Here is a 26,011-nt window from a genome sequence, read left to right as displayed (position 1 = left end):
CTATATACAGCTGCCCCAGCAATCACTATATACAGCCCCCCAGCAATCACTATATACAGCTCTCCCATTTATCACTATATACAGCCCCCCCAGCAACCACTATGTACAGCTCTCCCAGCAACCACTATATACAGCTCCCGCAGTAATCACTGTATACAGCCCCTAGTAATCACTCTAAACAGCCCCCTAGCAATCACTATATACAGCTCCCCCAGCAATCACTATATACAGCCCCCTGTGATCTCTATATACAGCCCCCCAGCAATCATTATATACAGCTCCCCCAGCAATCAATATATACTGCTCTCCCAGCAATCAATAAATACTGCTACCCAAGCAATCACTTAATGGAGCCCCCAGCAATCACTATATACAGCTCCACCAGCATTCACTATATACAGCCCCTCAGTAATCACTATATACAGCTCCACTAGAAATCACTGTATACAACCATACTGCATACACCCCCTATAATTACTATATACAGCCCACTATAATAACAATATACAATCCCCCGATAATAACTATATACAGACCCCAATAAAAGCTATATACAGCCCCCTATAAAAACTATATACAGCCTCCCTATTACTATATACAGTCCCCTTATAATTAATAGATATATAGGCCCCTATAATAACTATAAACACCCCCTATAATAACTATATACAGTTCCCTATAATAACTAACTTTATACAGTCTTATATATACAGTCCTAGGTAAAATAATAAAATTGTACTCACCTTCCATCATTCCCCCGATGCGCTCCGACCTCCTTCCCTTCCCTAGCTTGAGGTGTCAGTTAGTTTGTGTACATCGGAGGTGGTGCTGTGACGTCACGGCGCTATGCCGTCACACGCTTCGCTGTCAGCATCAGAGCACCGCCATCTTTGTATACCTGCGACGATCGTCTATGGCAGAGCAGGGAATTTATAGTTCATATTAATGCGACTGCCCGAATCGCCCACATTTGTTGGGGGCCCCTTTAAGGGCAAAGCGGTGGGGTCCCAGGGCGTGCGCCGCGTATACCCCACCTATAATCCGTCCCTGAGTCTGATCCTCCTGTATTTTCCCTGTTTTGTCGTAACCTATTGGATGGATGTGAGCACTTAGTTTGGAACAGGTTGGAGTAAATGGGACATAAGGATCAGACTACGCAGGGTTTGGTTGCTGTAGGTTACCATGGAGATGCATAGGGTCGTATAGAGCCAAAACAGTAGAATTTTTTTAACTACTTACCTCCCCAGCTATAGTGTCTCTAGCTATAGTATACAGATATATATGCAGTGTAAAAGATGCCTCAAGGCATGTCCCAAACACCTTAAAGCTGGCAGTCCTGGCATTATATAGAAAATGAATAAGTTTGTGCACCCATGACGTAGCTTCCAGGGGTTCATGTCTTCCCCCCGAATCTGTCTTATGCTGACAAGATGCATAAAGTTCAGCCAGCTGTCTGAAAGGAATCGCTGCGCATGCACCGCCCACTATGACTATAAGGTATAATAGTATCATCATATTGGCAGCTGGATGTGAATCGCATACAAATCTGTACATCACTGTATCTAATACAGTTTGTTTCTGAATCATTTCTGAACAACAATCGCTCCAATTGTCCTGGAAATTTGTCTATAATCCCATCCAGTCCTCCTCCAGATTTCATTTTATAAAAAGGCCCCATCACTTTTCGGTCATTTTCTTAAATTGTTTTATTACATTCGGGGGTTAAAGAGGACCTGTCACGGACCGCCCCCTCATGAATACACCGGACAGCTTTGCAGGTGGTCTGGCGTTTACATTGTACTCCACCGCAGTGTTTGATAGCGTTACCGAGGTTTCCAGTAATGCTATCATTCTTACACTGCGGCGTTTGTTTAAGCACTTTAGTAAGCAGTGACAGGTCCTCTTTAAGCTTTAGGGTTAAGTTTAGAGTTAGAATATGCATTAGAATTAGAGTTAGCGTTAGCATAATGGTTAGTGTTTGGGTAAGCATTAGGGTTAGTGTTAGGGTTATGGTTAATGTTAGGGTGAGCATTAGGATTCCGGTTATTGTTAAGATTAGAGTTTTGCTTAGTGTTAGGGTAAGCATATTAAGATTAGGGTTAGTGTTTCAGTTAGGGTAAGCATTAGTATTAGTGTAAGGGCATGCATTAGGATTAGGATCCGTGTTAAGGTAAGCATTAGGGTTACAATTAGAGATGGGTGAATCGATTCTAAAGATTCTAACTTCCGTTAGAATTTCAGGAAAAATTTGATTCGTCACAAAGCCGAAGTTTATGCTGATTCGCGGGAGCAAAGTTTTTTTTCCCCCTCAACGTGTTACATGGGGCAGAGAACTCTGGGAAGGAGAAAGGAACACCCCCGGTGACATCTCCAGTAAGCCAATCAGTGACCGGCAGGCTTATGTGATGTCACACAGCCCTATAAACCCAGCCATTTTCCATCTTGGCACTTCACAATGCATGTAGGGGGTAGTTTGCTGCTACTGTACTGTGTAGTAACGATTCTTGCTGCAATCCCTCGCTGTTCTCTAAGGGGGATCTGTATACCCCAAATAGCAGTTCTATTTAGTGACAAAATCGAATAGGAAGAAATCTGTTTGACTTTCATGCATCTGCAGTAGCGACTTCTTTATGCAGCTGCTGTAGTGATTTGTGGACCTCTCACTGGGTGTCAGTTGTAGGGTATCTGTATAACGCACATTGCTGTACCTTCTTGGGGGCTCTAGTTTACAGCCAGATTTACTTGTGAAAACCACGTAGTTTATAAACCATTATGTCAGACAGAAAGGTGGCAGGTGCAGCAGGGAGAGGTGGCAGCACAGTAAGGGGACGTTGCAGCAGGGGTGACTCTGTGAGGCCAGAACTGCCGTTGTTGAATGGTTGACTAGGTCTTGGCCACATGAGTCCGGTGGGGGCTGAACTGGAGGAGGAGGAGGAGGACATTGGAGCACAAGCAGAGTCTGGTGCAATTTGTGGTTTTTCTACTCAGGTGACAGGAGAGGAGGAGCAGGAGCAGGAGGTAGAAGACGGGGCAGATGACCCAGAAGCAGCGTGGCAGTATACTGTGGAGATGGAGGCCGGGAGTCCCTCAGCGTCACTTGCGCATACGGCCCGCAGCATGCTGCTTTGCCTAACTAGTGAAAGCCGAATAGTCAACATCCGGCATAGGGATGACTTTTGGCTCTCCACCCTCTTGGACCCTTACTACCGGTCAAAAATGGGTGACTTTTTTCCAGCTGCTGAGAGGGAGAAACAACTGGCATACTATAGAGAAATACTGAGCACACAGTTGGCCGCTGCCTATGTGCGACATTGTCCATCCTCTGTCAGGTCTGACTGGGGGATTCCTGGCAGTCATCGATCGCTTACTATTACCACGGCTTAAGTCTGGATTCCTTATTGAGCAACTTCCTTCACCCGCCTAGTAAAGAGGGTAGCCGCTACCAGCAGCAGCAGCAGCAGGACATGGAGCAGTTTCTGCACCAGCAGGTGGTGGCCTACTTGGACAGCACTTTACCACCTCAGGTAGAGGATCCCATGGACTACTGGGCAGCCAAACTTGATGCTTGGCCGCAACTTGCAGAGTTTGCAGTAGAGAAGCTGTCCTGCCCGGCCAGTAGTGTGGCATCAGAGCGTCTGTTCAGTGCGGCGGGGGCCATCGTTACCCCAAGGAGAACCCGCTTGTCCACCCGTAATATGGAGAGACTGACCTTTGCCTCTGCAGGTTCTTGCTGCTGCTGTTGCCACCTCCACGCTATATCATTGCGCCACTTTGCAGGCTGCTGCTTCTGATGCCACCTTCACACTATATCATTGTGCCACTCTGTGGGCTCCTTGTGCTGCTGCTGCTACTGATTCCACCTCCACACTATATCATTGTGTCACTCTGTGCAGTGGCGTAACTAGAAGCTGATGGGCCCCAGTGCAAAGTTTGTGCCAGGCCCCCGACTATAATGTATGGTTTATAGTAATAGTCTTCTCATATGGGAAAGTGACATCATAAGGGCCCCCTAAACCTCTTGTGCCCGAGTGCGATCGCAACCTCTGCACCCCCTCAAGTTACGCCCCTGACTTTGCGGGCTCCTGCTACTGCTGCTACTGATGCCACCAACACAAGATATCATTGTGCCACTCTGTGGCCTAACATGTTGCCACCACCTCCACACCTCTGACCTCACCTGCTGCTGCTGGTGCCACCTTTGCAGTTCTTTTTTGTCTAAGACCTGATATTTTCAGGAAAACGGTAATGAACTATGGATGTGGCGTCTCAAATCTACAAATTAAAATTTACATTGAATACTTAGAATTCAAAATTATTTCAAACTTCATTGTTGTGCCACAATGTGGCCTCCTCTGCTGTGGGTTTTGTGGGCTTCTGCTGCTGCTGATGCCACCTCCACACTATATCATTGTGCCACCTTGCGGGCTCCTGCTGATACTGATGCCACCCCCACACGATTTCATTGTGCCACTCTGCGGCTTTCCCTGTTGCTGCCACCTTGTTGCTGACACCTGTGGGCTCCTGCTGCTGCTTCTTCTTCTGCCGCCACCTCCACACTCTTATCATTGTGCCACTTTGTGGACTCCTGTTGCTGCTTCTGCTGCCGCCACCTCCACACTCTTATCATTGTGCCACTTTGTGGACTCCTGTTGCTGTTGCTGCCTCTGCTGCCGCCATCTCCACACTCTTATCATTGTGCCACTTTGTGGCCTCCTGTTGCTGCTACTGCTGATGCCACCTCCACACAATATAATTGTGCCACTCTGTGGCTTTCCCTGTTGTTGCCACCTGTGGGCTCCTGCTGCTGATGCCACCTCCACACTATATAATTGTGCCACTCTGTGGTTTTCCCTGTTGTTGCCACCTGTGGGCTCCTGCTGCTGATGCCACCTCCACACTATATAATTGTGCCACTCTGTGGCTTTCCCTGTTGCTGCCACCATGTTGATGCCACCTGTGGGCTCCTGCTGCTGCCGCCACCTCCACACTCTTATAATTGTGCCACTTTGTGGCTTTCCATGTTGCTGCCACCTGTGGGCTCTTGTTGATGCCACCTTCACACTATATCATTGTGCCACTCTGTGGCTTTCTATGTTGCTGCCACCATGTTGCTGCCACCTGTGGGCTCCTGTTGCTGCCACCTGTGGGCTCCTGTTGATGCCACCTTCACACTATATCATTGTGCCACTCTGTGGCTTTCCATGTTGCTGCCACCTTTGGGCTCATACTGTTGCTTCTGCTGCCACCGCAACCTGCACACTCTGTCATTGAACCACTCTGTGGCTTTCCATGTTGCTGCCACCATGTTGCTGCCACATGTGGGCTCCTGTTGATGCCACCTACACACTATATCATTGTGCCACTCTGTGGCTTTCCATGTTGCTTCCACCATGTTGCTGCCACCTGTGGGCTCCTGTGCTGCTTCTGCTGCCTCCACCTCCACACTCTTATCATTGTGCCACTTTGTGGCCTACCATGTTTCCGCCACCTCCATAATTTGTCATTGTGCCACTGTGCAGCCTACTCATGCTGCTGCCAACTGACCGATGTCTTCCTGGAACACCCTGTGATATTCAGAATGCTGTTTTCACCCTCCACCACTCCATGACGTTGCCACTATGTTTGGTTTTCCCCTTCATTTCATCTGTCAGAAGGATGAAAAGCTTCAGGATTGATAGCCAAAAGCAGGAGTTGATACAGAACACAGAGGACATGCAAGTATCCCATTTGCTGCTCATCTCTGGATCATATTCTGGATCAACTCCTGCTTGTTTTTGGCTTTAGCAATACTGATCGATTATTGACCGATTGAAAGAAGACACTGACGCGTGAAAACAAGGGCATAATTTTAACAGATTCACCCACCCTAATGGAACACTTACCCTAATGGAACAATTTGTAGAAAATGAACAAAAAGAGAAATGAAAAACTAAAACACTCTGGGGCAGATTTACTTACCCGGCCCATTCGCGATCCAGCGGCGCGTTCTCTGCTCTGGATTCGGGTCCGGCCGGGATTTAAGAAGGTAGTTCTTCCGCCGTCCACCAGGTGGCGCTGCTGCGCTGAAAGTCATCTCATCGCGCCGGAATGCACCACCTCGGACCAGGTGAAGGTACGCGGTCCCCAAGCGACACTTTTTCGGTTTTTAAATGCGGCGGTTTTTCCGAATATGTCGGGTTTTCGTTCGGCCACGCCCCCGATTTCCGTTGCGCGCATGCCGGCGCCGGTGCGCCACAATCCGATCGCGTGCACCACAATCCCGGGGCAATTCAGGTAATCGGCGCAAATCGGAAATATTCGGGTAACACGTCGGGAAACCGCGAATCGGGCCCTTAGTAAATGACCCCCATTATGCTTCACATTGTACAGCATACTGTATATATAACATATATGTAAAGTGCATATTCTGTATATGTGATGTGTATATGTTGTATGTGTATATGGTTTATAGTGTGTATATATGCAGTACGTCTGTATTTGGCACTGCATGTGTGTGTATATGCAATGTGTTTATGCTCTATATGTGTGCTATAAGTTGCTAGTTGCTGCTTTATCCTGTGTCTTATCAGTGCTGTAGTTGCTGACTAACCTTCTAGCATTTGTCATATGTATGTGATATGCGCAATGTGAACTAATATGTACATGTGGTAAAGAGAAGGCAATGACTTACCTACCATGTGGGAAGCCCTTGCCATTATGGGACTCATCTCCTCCTTCTTTACAATGATAATTTACAGTTTCCAATTAGGTCAATGGAAGCTGTATTCATTTTTATAAACTGAGCTCCCCCTGGTGGTGGCTGGAAGCAGACAGTTTTTTCACTTTATGTGTAAATTGGAAATTTATCAATGTATTCCTACCAGTTTTATGGCATATTCTTTTCTGATTTGAAGATCCCCTCTGCCAGTGTGAACGGTGCCCAGGATCCTGAGAGAGCCGTACAGACTCCAGCAGTGAATACAAAAAGAGTTGGACAAGAGTTGGACACAAATGTCTAATGTCCGAAACGCGTAGGTTACTACATTTTTTTATTTGATACACGCTTATACTTTGCACTTTATATTTATTGTCTCAAGATATTTTAAAAAGATGAAATAAAGAACGTAGTATTAGGTTCTTATACTATGAGTGCTGGATCTACCGCTCTTTTTATATAACTCTATGGCACAGATTTATTAACACCAACTTTCTGTCGGTCTTTGCACATAAATATATGTACAAACTTGTTGTACGTGTATTTATTATGCGTTTCCAACAATATTGCATCACGGCTGCGCTGTGCAATACTGTGCACGTAAGTGGGAGTTCCGGTGCACATTCGCACCGTGCACCAAATTTATGTCGGCAACCCCGACTCAAATGTGTCAGACACTCGTTGAAGTGAAAGCACCAGAAACAAATCTAGTGCTCACAGTTCATGCACTTCAGGCGCATCACAGACTGTGCTCTGGTCTTCATCAATCACACTAATAATAAATCTGGTCCTATATATATTGATGAGGGACTGGGTGTATATGAAGTTAATATTGGCCTGGTATTTAAAATACATATAGTGCCACACTTATCATAAGCTTGCACTAATTTGCGCCAGTGTATGATGCTCCCCCGTCCCCTGGCACGTGGCGGAGCCTCCTGATAAATCCCAGCGGCCACTTTGGTCTGGCATAGAATAGCACCATAGCTTGAACCTGAACAGCCACAGGCTATAGGCAGGTCACAGGCGCGGGGCAGCCCACACCGCCCCTCTTCTGGTGAATTGGGTGCAGAAGTCGTAATTCCTGACTCAGCACCGAATATTGATACTAAATTACGGCTTGTAAGACGATTTTCAGGCATACAAGCCGTCACAATTGTGGCCCCTAATGTATCTACCCATTTATTTATCTACGGATAAGGGGGGATAAGGGTGGTGCGGTCGTCTTCATGGACACATCAGCATACATTGCGGAAATACGTAGACATTTACAGGATATAAATGTGTATAGACAACTACCTAGGGATCTAAGATTTGATACTGGATGTAAAATTATTGTAATTATAAATAATGCATTACCAGCTGGTGTGATCAATGACAATATGGCAAAGGATTTGAAAGTAGAACATCCTGTTACGCTGGTGCTGTATACACTACCGAAAATACATAAGTCGTTGGAATCCCCTCCGATAGTGTCCGGTAGTGATTCCATTTTTTCTAAAACATCAGATTTGTAAATTCTAAATTGTAATTGAATTAAGTAAAGACGCCGGGGAATGTGTCGCAAGCGATTGGATTTTGGCACATCTACGCTGGCTTTCACGCAACAGAGATGGGGGGGTGGGCCATCGGACAATCCGACGGATTCAGACTAAGCATTCAACATTTAAATTTGTGTCACAAGCCAAGCTCTTACATGCACCAGGAAGATGAAGGTGAAATCCAGCGGACCTGAGCGGGGAAGCGACACATGCAGGATATGGGGCTCACAATCTTCTTGAATCACGGCATTCTGGCGGACACTCTGGATCGGGGATCGCCCAGGACCAGGTAAGTTGATTTCAGAAACACTTGATTAGTTTATTTTGATGTAACTTCATTATACACATCAATCTACGATGCACATGGCCTGTAGGCCATTTAAAAAAAAAATTTAAATCCTTTCTTTAGGGATAAAGAACAGACATTTCTCTTGGAACCATTGCATCTGGTTCTCTACAACAACTTTTTGTTCACCAATGATTTTTTTATGCAATTGCGAGGTGTAGCTATGGGGGCCAATATGGTCCCCCGCTTATGCCAAGATTGTATTGGCAGTTCTGGAGGAGGACCACATCTATGTGTCTCACCACTTTAGTCATTTACTTCGGTGGTGGAGATACATAGATGATGTGTTCCTCCTCTCGACAGGCTTACAGATACGACTTAACGCTTTTTTAGGGTATTTGAACACCGTAGATGCAGACGGCAAATTTACTATGGTCGATTTAGACAAAGAGCTCTAATTTTTGGACGTCCTTTTGAAGAACACAGGTGAAAAGTTAACCACTGATTCAAGTCAACAGACAGAACTAATGTTCTAGATTTTGAAAGTAGCCATCCTAAATCCATGAAAGAATCTCTTCCACTAAGTCATTTTATGAGAGTCAAACGTATTTCTAGTGAACCACAGTTTCTGGAAAAAAAAAATCTCGAATTAATGGAATCCAAATTTAGGAAGAGGGGTTACCCCCAATGTGTCATTGCTAAAAACATGAGAGAGGTAGCCAAAAAGAATCGGACAGAACTATTACAACCAGGTAAATGTAAGGACATCCTTGATAGAATCCCTTTTGTTTCCGCGTTTAATGATTCAGAAAATCCAGAAATAGTGAGAATTTTAAGGAAACATTGGTCTATATTAAATAGGGACAGTGCTCCCATACCTGCATTCTCAAATCCTCCCCTTTTCTCATACAGAAGGGCAAGGAATCTGAGGGATAAGTTGGTGAAATCTGATGTTGGTGCGATGGGGACACGGACACAAATTGGACTTTGGGGACATAAGAGAAAGAAAGGTCGTTTCCCCTGTAGGACTTGTATCAATTGTCATATATGACAAGGGGTGAGACATTTACACATGGTAACAATGTATATAACATCAGACACTACATGGACTGTAATAAGGACTTGTTGAGGTGTCTATGCGATCTGGATCATGTTGGGGAGGTGACACTAGACTTTAAGACAAGATTCACCCAACATAGATACAGGATACGGAAAAGATGTCCAGACATTTTGCCGAACTGGGACATATGGACGGACAATTGAAATTGCCTTTGATTGATGTGATGTGGGGGTGACAGCGAAAAGATGCTGAGAAAAAAGGAGTTACAATGGAGACACAAACTGGTGGTCTAAACGTAGAATATAACAGACAGTGTGATGTAGACAATCTCTTTATAGCCTACTGGATTCTCCTACTGTTTTACAATGTGACTTTATATTATTTTAAATTTTTTTCCTTTTTCTTTTTAGATTCTGAACACATTGACACTACAATTGGATGAACATATTGTGATCTGACGTTTTCCGTTTGTGATCCATGTATCATTTTTCCTTCTTTGCCATCTTAGTATTATAGGCAAATATCTCTTTAATGATGTCAGAATATTTAAACCCATTTGTGATTTATATAATGTTGTTTTATAACTTATGGGGGCGTATGGACGTTGTGGGTGGGCTATTGTCGCAGCGACACGCACTATCTGGACCCTCACCATGTAAATGGTCTGGCTCTATGCATAAGTGTGAATTGCGGCTAAACGCGACTGTTTGTGTAATACGGATCGACAACAGTTTTGCTTAGACATGGCACCACAGGTACTACCCTACGTCTGGGTTATACCCAGGATACACACCTCGGTCCAATATTAATTTATTACTTATATCATATGTACATTAGATATAATATTATTCTGCCGATTTATACATGGTAGTCCTTTTTCAAAGATGGCGTTCCGATACCCCTCTCTTCACTGCGCATGTGCAAGGTGACTTCCGGACATGCACATTATAATGGGGGAGACGCGGATTCATGTGTTTTACCGCAGATACAGCCGGAGCATCAGATTTTCGCACCTATCCTTCGTTAGGTACCTGTTCACACACATTTACATGATATTGAATAAGAAGTCTGCAAACACTGTTATCACTTTACTGCTATGTTCTTACTATATTATGGAAGATATTTTATGCACTAGCACTTTATATATGTAACAATAAATATGTTTTTTATATGTATTTCTGTAATCACAATCAGATGTACAAATTGATCATGTGACACTCTCTATTGTGTTAAATACTGGGCTGTTACGTCATGTCCTTTGCTTGAGAAAGGTGGTAACCACCGAAACGTCGTGCATGGAATAAACTCATCACTTTTTGTTATGGACTGGTATTTGCGGTCTCATTTTTCCTATATTTTCTATATTTTCTTCTCATTTTTTTAACGGACTGGTTTGTGCTGTCTCATTTGTCCTATTTATTTATCTATCTATCATATCTCCATCTACACACCATAGTAACACATGTAATGAACATTCTAGAACACCAATACTATGACCTCATGGAGGGTCATGGTAACCCATGGCATGGAACCTTAGCTCTGGTCATCACAATAGAAATATGTGATGTCATAGAAGATTTGATGACACCACCACCTTCTATATCCCACTGTCACCCCTTGTAGTAAATCATTACCTTACAGACTCCCAAGGGTGAGGTAATCACGATGCATTCTGCAGCAAAATCCGAAATACGGAGAAGAGCCCAAAGAGATCGGGTTCTATTACAGAGGAGAGGAATTGATGAAGAGCAGGAACCATTATTCAACTTATGGGTAATGGACTGTCCACCAACTGATGTGGACATTGATGACTCAAACATGGCATACAAAAGACTGGATCTGGAGAAGACCCGAAAGATCAAGAGACATGAAATCCTTGCACAGAAAAGGAAAATGGAGAACCTGATGGAATCTCACTCTGCCGATGAAGACCTTAACAGGGCCATTCTCAACAGCATGAAAAAACTTGGAGAATTGGTCCCTGCTTCAAGGAGGAGGAACAAATACTCAATCCTCAAGAAACTCCGAAATATCAGCTCAGAGTTAGAGATGGAAGAGGTTCTCCAAGTAAGACCACAACATGTCTCTTTCACCAGATCCCACAGTCCAGAGACTCCAAACCTACAGAGAGAGGCAGCCAAGAGGAGAATCAGGAACAACAGAGATTGGGTTGTCCAAGGATTGAGAGGTCTCATCTATGCCAAAGCCATAATTAATGGAAATGGAGCGTTAAGAAGATCCGGGTCACCAGCCATCAACACGTCCTTCACAGAGAGCAAGAAAGGCTCAGAGATTGTCTCTGCACCCAACGCATCCCTGGAACCAGGTAAGATGGAAATCACTGAGTAATATAAAACTGGGGGACAGAGGGGGGTAGTTGGTTTTATATTATGTATTAGGCCTAAATTAAATTCTAGAGATCTATTAAAAATACCCTGGTTTCCAATAGCAACAACTCACAAATCAGATTCCATTATTCCAGAGAGTTCTAAATTCTAAAATGGAATCTTAGGTCTGATTCTAATCCTAGTTGCTAGGGGCAACAAGGATTTGTTTTAAAGTTATTATTAACCCCTTAACGACCTGACATTTTTTTATTTTTTCATTTCCATTTTTCACTTCCCACCTTCAAAATCTATAAACATTTTTTAATTTTACACGTAAAGAGCCGTGTGAAGGTTTGTTTTCTGCTTAACAAATTGCACTTTATAGTGAAGGTATTTAATATTTCATGCCGTGTACCGGGAAGCGGGAAAAAAATTCCAAATGCAGTGAAAATAGTGAAAGAACGCATTTGCGCCGTAGTCTTGTTGGCTGTATTTTACAGTTTTCATTGTGCACCCAAAATGACAAGGCTACTTTATTCTTTGGGTCGGTACGATTACGGGGATTTCAAATTTGTATAGGTTTTATAATGTTTTGATACATTTACAAAAATAAAAAATTTCTGTAAAAAAATTTGGGGGGGATTTTTCCATTTTCTGGCACCAATGACTTTTTCATACTTCGGTTTGGGGTTTGTGTCATATATTGCAATTTTTGATGAAGTTTTCATTGCTATTATAGTTTATAGGACTGTACAACCTTTTGATCACTTTTTATCAATTATGTTGTATTTTTCAAAATGGCAGAAGAGTTCCATTTTCAACTTTGGCCGCTATTTTCCGTTAGGGGGTTAAACGCAGCGAAAAAGTGTTATTATATTTTGATAGATCGGGCATTTTTCGATGCAGCGATAACTAATGTGTTTATAATTTTTACTGTTTTTATTTTTACCGTTTTTAAATTAAATTTATATCAGTTCAGGGGGGTGATTTGAATTTTTAGGGTTTTTTTTATTTATTTATTTTTTTTACTTTTTAAAAACTTTTTTTAATTTTTATTTTGACTATTTTTCAGACTCCCTAGGGTACTGTAACCCTACGTTGTCTGATCAATCCTATCAAATACTGCCATACTACAGTATGGCAGTGTATGGGGATTTTCCGGTGACAGCACATTGTAATGAAAGGGTTTAAACGAGACAGCTTCAGGTCTTCGGAAGACCCGATGCTGTCATGGAGTGACGATCCTCAGCAAGATGGCGGCGCACCAATCTATTTTGAGCTGCTGGCAACTTTGCGGTGATCTGAGGGAAAGCACACAATCAGTTCTAGCAATATGCAGCAAAGACCTAATGGCTATGGAGAGGGCTCAGCCTGTGAGCCCTCTCCATGCACCAGGACCTGATGCGCCGTACTATTACGTCACACGTCGGTAAGGGGTTAATGTACTTTCACTATAAGAAGACTATATGTAAAAAGAGATTTTCAGTTTATTATATAAAGAAAAAATTGCAGGTGACTTTAGTGTAATAAGGAATCTCCTATTTTATCTCAGCAGATGGAAGCGCTCAGCCAGACTCTGACATAGCGGCCATGCCAGCGGAAGACCTTCCCAGTGCCCGACCCCAGACACCAACACAACTTGTTAACACCATAAGACCTTTCGATGTTAACAATCTTGAGTTTCAGAAAGACCTTGGAAAGGGGGCATATGGAAAGGTAAGTGGCCAAAACATGAATCCACTTTTATTCTTCACACAAATCTTTATAAAAAATCCAGTACTTTTCCTTATAATTCTCAATCTGATCTGTTATCATTCTCCTTCAGGTTGTCCTGGCATCAGATCCCATCACTGATGAACTGCTGGCCGTAAAGATCATGTCCAAGAGTAAAATCAAGGACACAATCTCCACAGAACTGGAAGTTCTTAGAATTGGAGCTGATTGCCGCTTCCTGATATCATTGCGGGGATCTATGGAGACAGCCACCAAATACATCATAGCCATGGACTATATGGCCGGAGGAGACCTGTTCGGCCTGATGATGGAATGGATGCCCTTTGACATGCAGACAACAAGGTACATTTCTTATATTGTGGTTGAATCATTGAGGAAAAGATCCTAAAAATCTGGAGTCTTTGTGGTCCAATAGAACGGGGCCTAGGGAGGAATATAAAGACATGAGTAGGACACGTGTTATTGTATGTTCTGTCACTGATCACGGACGTCACCGCTGATCTATCATCTACTTTCTTCTCCCCAGACCCTTTGCGGCAGAGATGTACTGCGGACTCCGATATCTTCATGACCACGGCGTCATACACCGGTAAGTCAGACATAAATCTATCTCCTGTGATTCCTTATATTACATACATTATGGGAGATGTTTATTTTTATAAATTCTTTCTTTCCGCAGTGACCTGAAGCCTGAAAATATTCTCCTTGATGACATCGGACACATTAAAATTGCTGACTTTGGCATCTCGGCAATAAATGTGTTTAGGGAAGACACCACCACAGGCATTGCAGGCAGCACTGGATATATAGCCCCAGAGGTAAGGAACGTCATATAACTACTAAGCCATGTGCTATCACAGGCCGGTCCTCATAGCGCTGTGTGTGTAGACCCTACCTTATCTCCTGACTGATGTCTTACAGGTGCTGGACGAGGAGCCGTATAATCATCTTGTGGACTCGTTTGCATTTGGCGTCATCCTCTATATGATGAGCGTAGGAGATCAGCCGTTCTATGGCGAAGGCTCACTGGAGGATTACTATTGGTCACTGCAGGAAGATGTCCCTGATTTTCTCCCGGGAACATGCCCTCATGCCATCGATTTCATCCAAGGGGTGAGTAGTAAGAAGGATAACATTGGGTGGATTATATAGAAATCATACATTATATCATATCTCATTATTTCTCTCATTTTCCAGCTATTGTGCAAATCTCCACGTGACCGTATAGCAATGACATCGTCCACCAGATCCCACCCGTTCTTTAACACAATTGACTGGGACGACGTGGAGTCCGGCAAAGGCCGCCCACCATTCCAATGGGACTGTAAGTATCAGACACATCCAAAGTGTGATCATTGCAGTTACATATAGACACATGTTTTCCATTATTCAAACCATTATTACCCCCTCCACCATATACACAGTTATACAGATAATAAGGAGATACTTAGATATTATTTGTTTTGTGTTTTACAGGAGTAAATGGCTGATAAAATCCAGCCCGCTCCAGTAACATCTTGGAAGAATTTACTTTATGGCTACTCTACCGATTGTGACATTTCTACCGATTGTGACATTTCTACCGATTGTGACATTTCTACCGATTGTGACCAGTCTTCCACCATATAACATCCACATAGATTCGAGCACCAATATTCCAGGGATATAATCCGATCGCCATATATGGGGTCAGGAAGGAATTTTTTCCTCTCATATCAGGACAAGCCAACCAAATGTCCTCAGAGGTTTTTTTCGCCTTCCTCTGGATCGACATAGCAAGTCATTATTAGGTTAAAAGCCAAGAACTTCTTTAACCATACTTGCTATGTAACCATCTAGACAGCTCATCTATGAACATGGTGGCAATGACTTTACCTACCGATTGTGACAGAAGGAAGCTACAGCTACTTCACTTACCGGATATGGACTTAAAGAACAAAGTCGATGTGACCAGTCTTCCACCACATAACATCCACATAGATTCGAGCACCAATATTCCAGGGATATAATCCGATCGCCATATATGGGGTCAGGAAGGAATTTTTTCCTCTGATGTGAGTACATGCCAACCAAATGTCCTCAGAGGTTTTTTTCGCCTTCCTCTGGATCAACATAGCAAGTCATTATTAGGTTAAAAGCGAAGAACTTCTTTTAACTATGCTTGCTATGTAACCATCTAGACAGCTCATCTATGAACATGGTGGCAATGACTTTATCTACCGATTGTGACAGAAGGAAGCTACGGCTACTTCACTTACCGGATATGGACTTAAAGAAGAAAGTGGATGCTAATTCATCTACCAAATATGGACTGATAGAAAGAAGCGTCTACTACTTCAACCACCGGTCATGGACCGACTGGAGGAATCAGCTGTTCCTTCACTTAGCGGCCATGATAGACACAAGGAAGGGTTCTCTCCCCTTCTTCACCTAGCGGTCATGGACTGACAGAAGGTTGCATCAGCACCTTCATCTAACAGCCATGGCAGACACAAGGAAGGGTTCAATCCCCTTCTTCACCTAGCGGTCATGGACTGACAGAAGGTTGCATCAGCACCTTCATCCAACAGCCATGGCAGACACAAGGAAGGGTTCAATCCCCTTCACCTGACGGTCATGGACTGACAGAAGGTTGCATCAGCACCTTCATCCAGCAGCCATGGCAGACACAAGGAAGGGTTCAATCCCCTTCTTCACCTGACGGTCATGGACTGACAGAAGGTTGCATCAGCACCTTCATCCAACAGCCATGGCAGACACAAGGAAGGGTTCAATCCCCTCCTTTACCTGACAGTCATGGACTGACAGAAGGTTGCATCAGCATCTTCATCCAACAGCCATGACAGACACAAGGAAGGGTTCAATCCCCTTCTTCACCTGACGGTCATGGACTGACAGAAGGTTGCATCAGCACCTTCATCCAACAGCCATGGCAGACACATGGAAGGGTTCAATCCCCTTATTCACCTGACGGTCATGGACTGACAGAAGGTTGCATCAGCACCTTCATCCAACAGCCATGACAGACACAATGGAAGGGTTCAATTCCCTCCTTTACCTACCGGCCATGGACCGAAAGAAGGTAGCATCTGCTCCTTCTGCTGCCGGCCATGTGCAGACACCAAGATGGGGTCACTCCCATCCTCACCTACCAGTTATGGACCAAGAGAAGGATGCAGATGCTCCTTCAACTACTGGCCATAGCAGACACAACGAAGGGGGCAATCCCCCTTCACATACCGGCCATGGACCAAGTGAAGGATGCGGCTGCTACTTCACATACTGGCCATGAGCAGACTTAAAGATGCGGCTATTCCGCTAATTCACCGAACATTCATGGACCCACAGAAGGATGCGGCTGCTCCTTCATCTACTGGCCATGGATAGACAGACAGAAGGCCACATGGATCTACATGGTGTTGAAGAAAGAATCCACGGACATCTCCACCTAGACAAGTCACACTTAAGATTCCTGCTCTTCTCCTCTCCTTCATGTGTGATCTAGACCTGGATTTCCCGAACCTCACCAAAGTACAAGCCAAGGCCTCCAGAGAAGAATCCCATCTGCTCTTCTCTATTATCAATTACTGTGCAGAAAATCACAACTTTCTTGCACAAATAAAATATAAAAACATCTATAAAAGTTTTGATTAAACTCTTTATGTACAAATCTTATTAAATATCTGTATTCCTCTGGGTTGGGGGAGGGGTGTGTGACATCACAATGAAACTAAAGAGGCAGAGAAATTTGGAGCGGGTGGTGCACCATATCATTTTTTGCGCTTATGGCTTTTTCTAGAACATCAAACCACCTGACAGCATGTCATTCAGAGATAATACATAGGACCACATTAGGCACATTAGATGGAGTCACAACTTATACTGAATTCCTGCCTGACGGAGACCAAAATGAAAGGCTCTATTGGACTTCACCAGGGGAATGTGAGATTATAGAAAGACTCTGGACTGTCATATGTAATAGAGAAAATCAAATAGTCATCCCTAAGGTTGTACGTTATTGGGACATACGGATGGGGTCTCTTATAATGGTGTAGAACATGTTTCTCAGACTAGATATTTAAAAAATGAAGCGTCCTGTATATGATGATATGGGTGAGTACAGTATATAATAGAAGAGTGGACACTCCCAGTATTTTATTTTATGGATCAGCACCATATATAACAAGTGAGGACACAATAGAAAAAGAAAAAATGCTGTGTATATAAGAACAATGGGGGGCACCCACAGCAACAACTATATACAGCCCCCCAGCAACCACTATATACAGCTCCCCCTGTATTCACTATATATAGCCCCCAGCAATCACTATACACAGCCCCCAGCAACCACTATACACAGCTCCCCCATCTATCACTATACACAGCTCCCCCATCTATCACTACATTCTGCTCCGCCAGCAATCACTATATACAGCCCTCAGCAATCACTATATACAGCTCCCCCACAACCACTATATACAGTTCCACCAGTAATCGCTATATATTGCCCGCCAGCCATCACCATATACAGCCCCCAGCAATCACTATATACAGCTCCCCAGGAATCACTTTGTAAAGCTCCCCCAGTACTCACTGTATCACTATATTCTGCTCCCCCAGCAATCACTATATACAGCTCCCCCAGCAATTACTATATACTGCTCAGCCAGCAATCACTATATAAAGCTCCCCCAGCAATTACTGTAAACAGCTCCCCCAGCAATCACTGTATACAGCTCCCCCAGTAATCACTATATACTGCCCCTCCCAGCAATTCCTATATCAGGCCCCCAGTAATCACTATATACAGCCCCCCTGCAATCACTTTATACAGCCCCCTAGGAATCACTTTATAAAGCTCCCCCAGCGATCACTATATACAACTCCCCCAGCAATCATTACATACAGCCCCCTAGGAACCTCTATATACATTTCTTCCAGCAACCACTATATACAGCTCCCTCAGCAATCACTATATACAGATCATCCAGCAATAAGTATATACAGCCCCCCAGCAATCACTATATTCTGCTCCCCAAGTAATCAATATATACAGCTCCCCCAGCAACCACTATATACAGCTCTCCCAGTAATTACTCTATAAAGTCCGCAGTAATCACTCTATACAGCCCCCCAGCAATCACTATATACAGCTCCCCGCAGGAATCACTATATACAGCTCCCCTAGCAATCAATATATACAGCTCCCCAGCAATCACTATATACAGCTCCCCCAGCATTCACTATATACAGCCCCCAGCAATCACTAAATACAGCCCCCCAGTAATCATTGTATACAGCTTCCCCAGCAATCATTATATACTGCTCCACGAGCAATCACTATATACTTCTACCCAAGCAATCACTAAATGGAGCCCCCAGCATTATTATATACAGCCCCCCAGCAATCACTATATACAGCTCCCAAATTAATCAATATATACAGCTCCCCAGCAATTACGATATACAGCTCCCCAGGCGACCACTATATACAGCTGCCCCAGCAATCACTATATACAGCCCCCCAGCAATCACTATATACAGCTCCCCCAGCAATTACTATATACTGCTCCGCCAGCAATCACTATATACTGCCCCTCCCAGCAATTCCTATATCAGGCCCCCAGTAATCACTATATACAGCCCCCCTGCAATCACTATATACAGCCCCCTAGGAATCACTTTATGAAGCTTCCCCAGCAATCACTATATATAACTCCCCCAGCAATCATTACACACAGCCCCCTAGGGACCTCTATATACATCTCTTCCAGCAACCACTATATACAGCTCCCTCAGCAATCACTATATTCAGCTCCCCAAGTAATCAATATATACAGCTCCCCAGCAATTACTATATACAGCTCCCCAGGAGACCACTATTTACAGCTCCCCCAGCAACCACTATATAAAGCTCCCCCAGCAATTACTGTAAACAGCTCCCCCAGCAATCACTGTATACAGCTCCCCCAGTAATCACTATATACTGCCCCTCCCAGCAATTCCTATATCAGGCCCCCAGTAATCACTATATACAGCCCCCCTGCAATCACTATATACAGCCCCCTAGGAATCACTTTATGAAGCTTCCCCAGCAATCACTATATACAGCTTCCCCAGCAATCATTATATACTGCTCCCTGAGCATTCACTATATACTTCTACCCAAGCAATCACTAAATGGAGCCCCCAGCATTACTACATACAGCCCCCCAGCAACCACTATATACAGCTCCCAGTAATCACTCTATACAGCCCCCAGTAATCACTCTATACAGCCCCCCTGCAATCACTATATACAGCTCCCCGCAGGAATCACTATATACAGCCCCCTAGCAATCAATATATACAGCTCCCCAGCAATCACTATATATAGCTCCCCCAGCATTCACTATATACAGCCCCCCAGCAATCACTATATACAGCTCCCCCAGCAATCATTATATACAGCTCTCCCATTTATCACTATATACAGCCACCCAGCAATCACTAAATACAGCCCCCCAGCAATCATTATATACAGCTTCCCCAGCAATCATTATATACTGCTCCCTGAGCATTCACTATATACTTCTACCCAAGCAATCACTAAATGGAGCCCCCAGCATTATTATATACAGCCCCCCAGCAATCACTATATACAGCTCCCAAAGTAATCAATATATACAGCTCCCCAGCAATTACGATATACAGCTCCCCAGGCGACCACTATATACAGCTGCCCCAGCAATCACTATATACAGCCCCCCAGCAATCACTATATACAGCTCTCCCATTTATCACTATATACAGCCCCCCCAGCAACCACTATGTACAGCTCTCCCAGCAACCACTATATACAGCTCCCGCAGTAATCACTGTATACAGCCCCTAGTAATCACTCTAAACAGCCCCCTAGCAATCACTATATACAGCTCCCCCAGCAATCACTATATACAGCCCCCTGTGATCTCTATATACAGCCCCCCAGCAATCATTATATACAGCTCCCCCAGCAATCAATATATACTGCTCTCCCAGCAATCAATAAATACTGCTACCCAAGCAATCACTTAATGGAGCCCCCAGCAATCACTATATACAGCTCCACCAGCATTCACTATATACAGCCCCTCAGTAATCACTATATACAGCTCCACTAGAAATCACTGTATACAACCATACTGCATACACCCCCTATAATTACTATATACAGCCCACTATAATAACAATATACAATCCCCCGATAATAACTATATACAGACCCCAATAAAAGCTATATACAGCCCCCTATAAAAACTATATACAGCCTCCCTATTACTATATACAGTCCCCTTATAATTAATAGATATATAGGCCCCTATAATAACTATAAACACCCCCTATAATAACTATATACAGTTCCCTATAATAACTAACTTTATACAGTCTTATATATACAGTCCTAGGTAAAATAATAAAATTGTACTCACCTTCCATCATTCCCCCGATGCGCTCCGACCTCCTTCCCTTCCCTAGCTTGAGGTGTCAGTTAGTTTGTGTACATCGGAGGTGGTGCTGTGACGTCACGGCGCTATGCCGTCACACGCTTCGCTGTCAGCATCAGAGCACCGCCATCTTTGTATACCTGCGACGATCGTCTATGGCAGAGCAGGGAATTTATAGTTCATATTAATGCGACTGCCCGAATCGCCCACATTTGTTGGGGGCCCCTTTAAGGGCAAAGCGGTGGGGTCCCAGGGCGTGCGCCGCGTATACCCCACCTATAATCCGTCCCTGAGTCTGATCCTCCTGTATTTTCCCTGTTTTGTCGTAACCTATTGGATGGATGTGAGCACTTAGTTTGGAACAGGTTGGAGTAAATGGGACATAAGGATCAGACTACGCAGGGTTTGGTTGCTGTAGGTTACCATGGAGATGCATAGGGTCGTATAGAGCCAAAACAGTAGAATTTTTTTAACTACTTACCTCCCCAGCTATAGTGTCTCTAGCTATAGTATACAGATATATATGCAGTGTAAAAGATGCCTCAAGGCATGTCCCAAACACCTTAAAGCTGGCAGTCCTGGCATTATATAGAAAATGAATAAGTTTGTGCACCCATGACGTAGCTTCCAGGGGTTCATGTCTTCCCCCCGAATCTGTCTTATGCTGACAAGATGCATAAAGTTCAGCCAGCTGTCTGAAAGGAATCGCTGCGCATGCACCGCCCACTATGACTATAAGGTATAATAGTATCATCATATTGGCAGCTGGATGTGAATCGCATACAAATCTGTACATCACTGTATCTAATACAGTTTGTTTCTGAATCATTTCTGAACAACAATCGCTCCAATTGTCCTGGAAATTTGTCTATAATCCCATCCAGTCCTCCTCCAGATTTCATTTTATAAAAAGGCCCCATCACTTTTCGGTCATTTTCTTAAATTGTTTTATTACATTCGGGGGTTAAAGAGGACCTGTCACGGACCGCCCCCTCATGAATACACCGGACAGCTTTGCAGGTGGTCTGGCGTTTACATTGTACTCCACCGCAGTGTTTGATAGCGTTACCGAGGTTTCCAGTAATGCTATCATTCTTACACTGCGGCGTTTGTTTAAGCACTTTAGTAAGCAGTGACAGGTCCTCTTTAAGCTTTAGGGTTAAGTTTAGAGTTAGAATATGCATTAGAATTAGAGTTAGCGTTAGCATAATGGTTAGTGTTTGGGTAAGCATTAGGGTTAGTGTTAGGGTTATGGTTAATGTTAGGGTGAGCATTAGGATTCCGGTTATTGTTAAGATTAGAGTTTTGCTTAGTGTTAGGGTAAGCATATTAAGATTAGGGTTAGTGTTTCAGTTAGGGTAAGCATTAGTATTAGTGTAAGGGCATGCATTAGGATTAGGATCCGTGTTAAGGTAAGCATTAGGGTTACAATTAGAGATGGGTGAATCGATTCTAAAGATTCTAACTTCCGTTAGAATTTCAGGAAAAATTTGATTCGTCACAAAGCCGAAGTTTATGCTGATTCGCGGGAACAAAGTTTTTTTTCCCCCTCAACGTGTTACATGGGGCAGAGAACTCTGGGAAGGAGAAAGGAACACCCCCGGTGACATCTCCAGTAAGCCAATCAGTGACCGGCAGGCTTATGTGATGTCACACAGCCCTATAAACCCAGCCATTTTCCATCTTGGCACTTCACAATGCATGTAGGGGGTAGTTTGCTGCTACTGTACTGTGTAGTAACGATTCTTGCTGCAATCCCTCGCTGTTCTCTAAGGGGGATCTGTATACCCCAAATAGCAGTTCTATTTAGTGACAAAATCGAATAGGAAGAAATCTGTTTGACTTTCATGCATCTGCAGTAGCGACTTCTTTATGCAGCTGCTGTAGTGATTTGTGGACCTCTCACTGGGTGTCAGTTGTAGGGTATCTGTATAACGCACATTGCTGTACCTTCTTGGGGGCTCTAGTTTACAGCCAGATTTACTTGTGAAAACCACGTAGTTTATAAACCATTATGTCAGACAGAAAGGTGGCAGGTGCAGCAGGGAGAGGTGGCAGCACAGTAAGGGGACGTTGCAGCAGGGGTGACTCTGTGAGGCCAGAACTGCCGTTGTTGAATGGTTGACTAGGTCTTGGCCACATGAGTCCGGTGGGGGCTGAACTGGAGGAGGAGGAGGAGGACATTGGAGCACAAGCAGAGTCTGGTGCAATTTGTGGTTTTTCTACTCAGGTGACAGGAGAGGAGGAGCAGGAGCAGGAGGTAGAAGACGGGGCAGATGACCCAGAAGCAGCGTGGCAGTATACTGTGGAGATGGAGGCCGGGAGTCCCTCAGCGTCACTTGCGCATACGGCCCGCAGCATGCTGCTTTGCCTAACTAGTGACAGCCGAATAGTCAACATCCGGCATAGGGATGACTTTTGGCTCTCCACCCTCTTGGACCCTTACTACCGGTCAAAAATGGGTGACTTTTTTCCAGCTGCTGAGAGGGAGAAACAACTGGCATACTATAGAGAAATACTGAGCACACAGTTGGCCGCTGCCTATGTGCGACATTGTCCATCCTCTGTCAGGTCTGACTGGGGGATTCCTGGCAGTCATCGATCGCTTACTATTACCACGGCTTAAGTCTGGATTCCTTATTGAGCAACTTCCTTCACCCGCCTAGTAAAGAGGGTAGCCGCTACCAGCAGCAGCAGCAGCAGGACATGGAGCAGTTTCTGCACCAGCAGGTGGTGGCCTACTTGGACAGCACTTTACCACCTCAGGTAGAGGATCCCATGGACTACTGGGCAGCCAAACTTGATGCTTGGCCGCAACTTGCAGAGTTTGCAGTAGAGAAGCTGTCCTGCCCGGCCAGTAGTGTGGCATCAGAGCGTCTGTTCAGTGCGGCGGGGGCCATCGTTACCCCAAGGAGAACCCGCTTGTCCACCCGTAATATGGAGAGACTGACCTTTGCCTCTGCAGGTTCTTGCTGCTGCTGTTGCCACCTCCACGCTATATCATTGCGCCACTTTGCAGGCTGCTGCTTCTGATGCCACCTTCACACTATATCATTGTGCCACTCTGTGGGCTCCTTGTGCTGCTGCTGCTACTGATTCCACCTCCACACTATATCATTGTGTCACTCTGTGCAGTGGCGTAACTAGAAGCTGATGGGCCCCAGTGCAAAGTTTGTGCCAGGCCCCCGACTATAATGTATGGTTTATAGTAATAGTCTTCTCATATGGGAAAGTGACATCATAAGGGCCCCCTAAACCTCTTGTGCCCGAGTGCGATCGCAACCTCTGCACCCCCTCAAGTTACGCCCCTGACTTTGCGGGCTCCTGCTACTGCTGCTACTGATGCCACCAACACAAGATATCATTGTGCCACTCTGTGGCCTAACATGTTGCCACCACCTCCACACCTCTGACCTCACCTGCTGCTGCTGGTGCCACCTTTGCAGTTCTTTTTTGTCTAAGACCTGATATTTTCAGGAAAACGGTAATGAACTATGGATGTGGCGTCTCAAATCTACAAATTAAAATTTACATTGAATACTTAGAATTCAAAATTATTTCAAACTTCATTGTTGTGCCACAATGTGGCCTCCTCTGCTGTGGGTTTTGTGGGCTTCTGCTGCTGCTGATGCCACCTCCACACTATATCATTGTGCCACCTTGCGGGCTCCTGCTGATACTGATGCCACCCCCACACGATTTCATTGTGCCACTCTGCGGCTTTCCCTGTTGCTGCCACCTTGTTGCTGACACCTGTGGGCTCCTGCTGCTGCTTCTTCTTCTGCCGCCACCTCCACACTCTTATCATTGTGCCACTTTGTGGACTCCTGTTGCTGCTTCTGCTGCCGCCACCTCCACACTCTTATCATTGTGCCACTTTGTGGACTCCTGTTGCTGTTGCTGCCTCTGCTGCCGCCATCTCCACACTCTTATCATTGTGCCACTTTGTGGCCTCCTGTTGCTGCTACTGCTGATGCCACCTCCACACAATATAATTGTGCCACTCTGTGGCTTTCCCTGTTGTTGCCACCTGTGGGCTCCTGCTGCTGATGCCACCTCCACACTATATAATTGTGCCACTCTGTGGTTTTCCCTGTTGTTGCCACCTGTGGGCTCCTGCTGCTGATGCCACCTCCACACTATATAATTGTGCCACTCTGTGGCTTTCCCTGTTGCTGCCACCATGTTGATGCCACCTGTGGGCTCCTGCTGCTGCCGCCACCTCCACACTCTTATAATTGTGCCACTTTGTGGCTTTCCATGTTGCTGCCACCTGTGGGCTCTTGTTGATGCCACCTTCACACTATATCATTGTGCCACTCTGTGGCTTTCTATGTTGCTGCCACCATGTTGCTGCCACCTGTGGGCTCCTGTTGCTGCCACCTGTGGGCTCCTGTTGATGCCACCTTCACACTATATCATTGTGCCACTCTGTGGCTTTCCATGTTGCTGCCACCTTTGGGCTCATACTGTTGCTTCTGCTGCCACCGCAACCTGCACACTCTGTCATTGAACCACTCTGTGGCTTTCCATGTTGCTGCCACCATGTTGCTGCCACATGTGGGCTCCTGTTGATGCCACCTACACACTATATCATTGTGCCACTCTGTGGCTTTCCATGTTGCTTCCACCATGTTGCTGCCACCTGTGGGCTCCTGTGCTGCTTCTGCTGCCTCCACCTCCACACTCTTATCATTGTGCCACTTTGTGGCCTACCATGTTTCCGCCACCTCCATAATTTGTCATTGTGCCACTGTGCAGCCTACTCATGCTGCTGCCAACTGACCGATGTCTTCCTGGAACACCCTGTGATATTCAGAATGCTGTTTTCACCCTCCACCACTCCATGACGTTGCCACTATGTTTGGTTTTCCCCTTCATTTCATCTGTCAGAAGGATGAAA

At 44.8% G+C, this 26,011-nt stretch overlaps 1 protein-coding gene across 1 annotated transcript; it reads left to right on the top strand.

Moving 5' to 3' along the window:
* Positions 1 to 11,246: 11,246 nt before the first annotated feature.
* On the top strand, positions 11,247 to 16,158 carry LOC140070261 (serine/threonine-protein kinase Sgk2-like). Its single transcript, XM_072116612.1, has 8 exons — positions 11,247 to 11,907; positions 13,464 to 13,624; positions 13,734 to 13,984; positions 14,169 to 14,231; positions 14,322 to 14,460; positions 14,564 to 14,755; positions 14,840 to 14,966; positions 15,119 to 16,158. Coding segments are annotated over exons 1-8 (1,596 nt in total). The 3' UTR covers positions 15,121 to 16,158.
* The last annotated feature ends 9,853 nt before the right edge of the window (positions 16,159 to 26,011 follow it).

The sequence above is a fragment of the Engystomops pustulosus genome, chromosome 7 (assembly GCF_040894005.1).
Source record: "Engystomops pustulosus chromosome 7, aEngPut4.maternal, whole genome shotgun sequence".
Lineage (NCBI taxonomy): Eukaryota > Metazoa > Chordata > Amphibia > Anura > Leptodactylidae > Engystomops > Engystomops pustulosus.
This window is presented reverse-complemented; position numbering and strand designations above follow the sequence as displayed.

Coding starts and splice junctions, on each gene's coding strand:
- LOC140070261 (XM_072116612.1), top strand. CDS start 11,247: ATGCATTCTGCAGCAAAATCCGAAATACGGAGAAGAGCCCAAAGAGAT. Junction 13,985..14,168: donor TTTGACATGCAGACAACAAG/GTACATTTCTTA, acceptor TCTTCTCCCCAG/ACCCTTTGCGGCAGAGATGT. Junction 14,461..14,563: donor CTGGATATATAGCCCCAGAG/GTAAGGAACGTC, acceptor GATGTCTTACAG/GTGCTGGACGAGGAGCCGTA.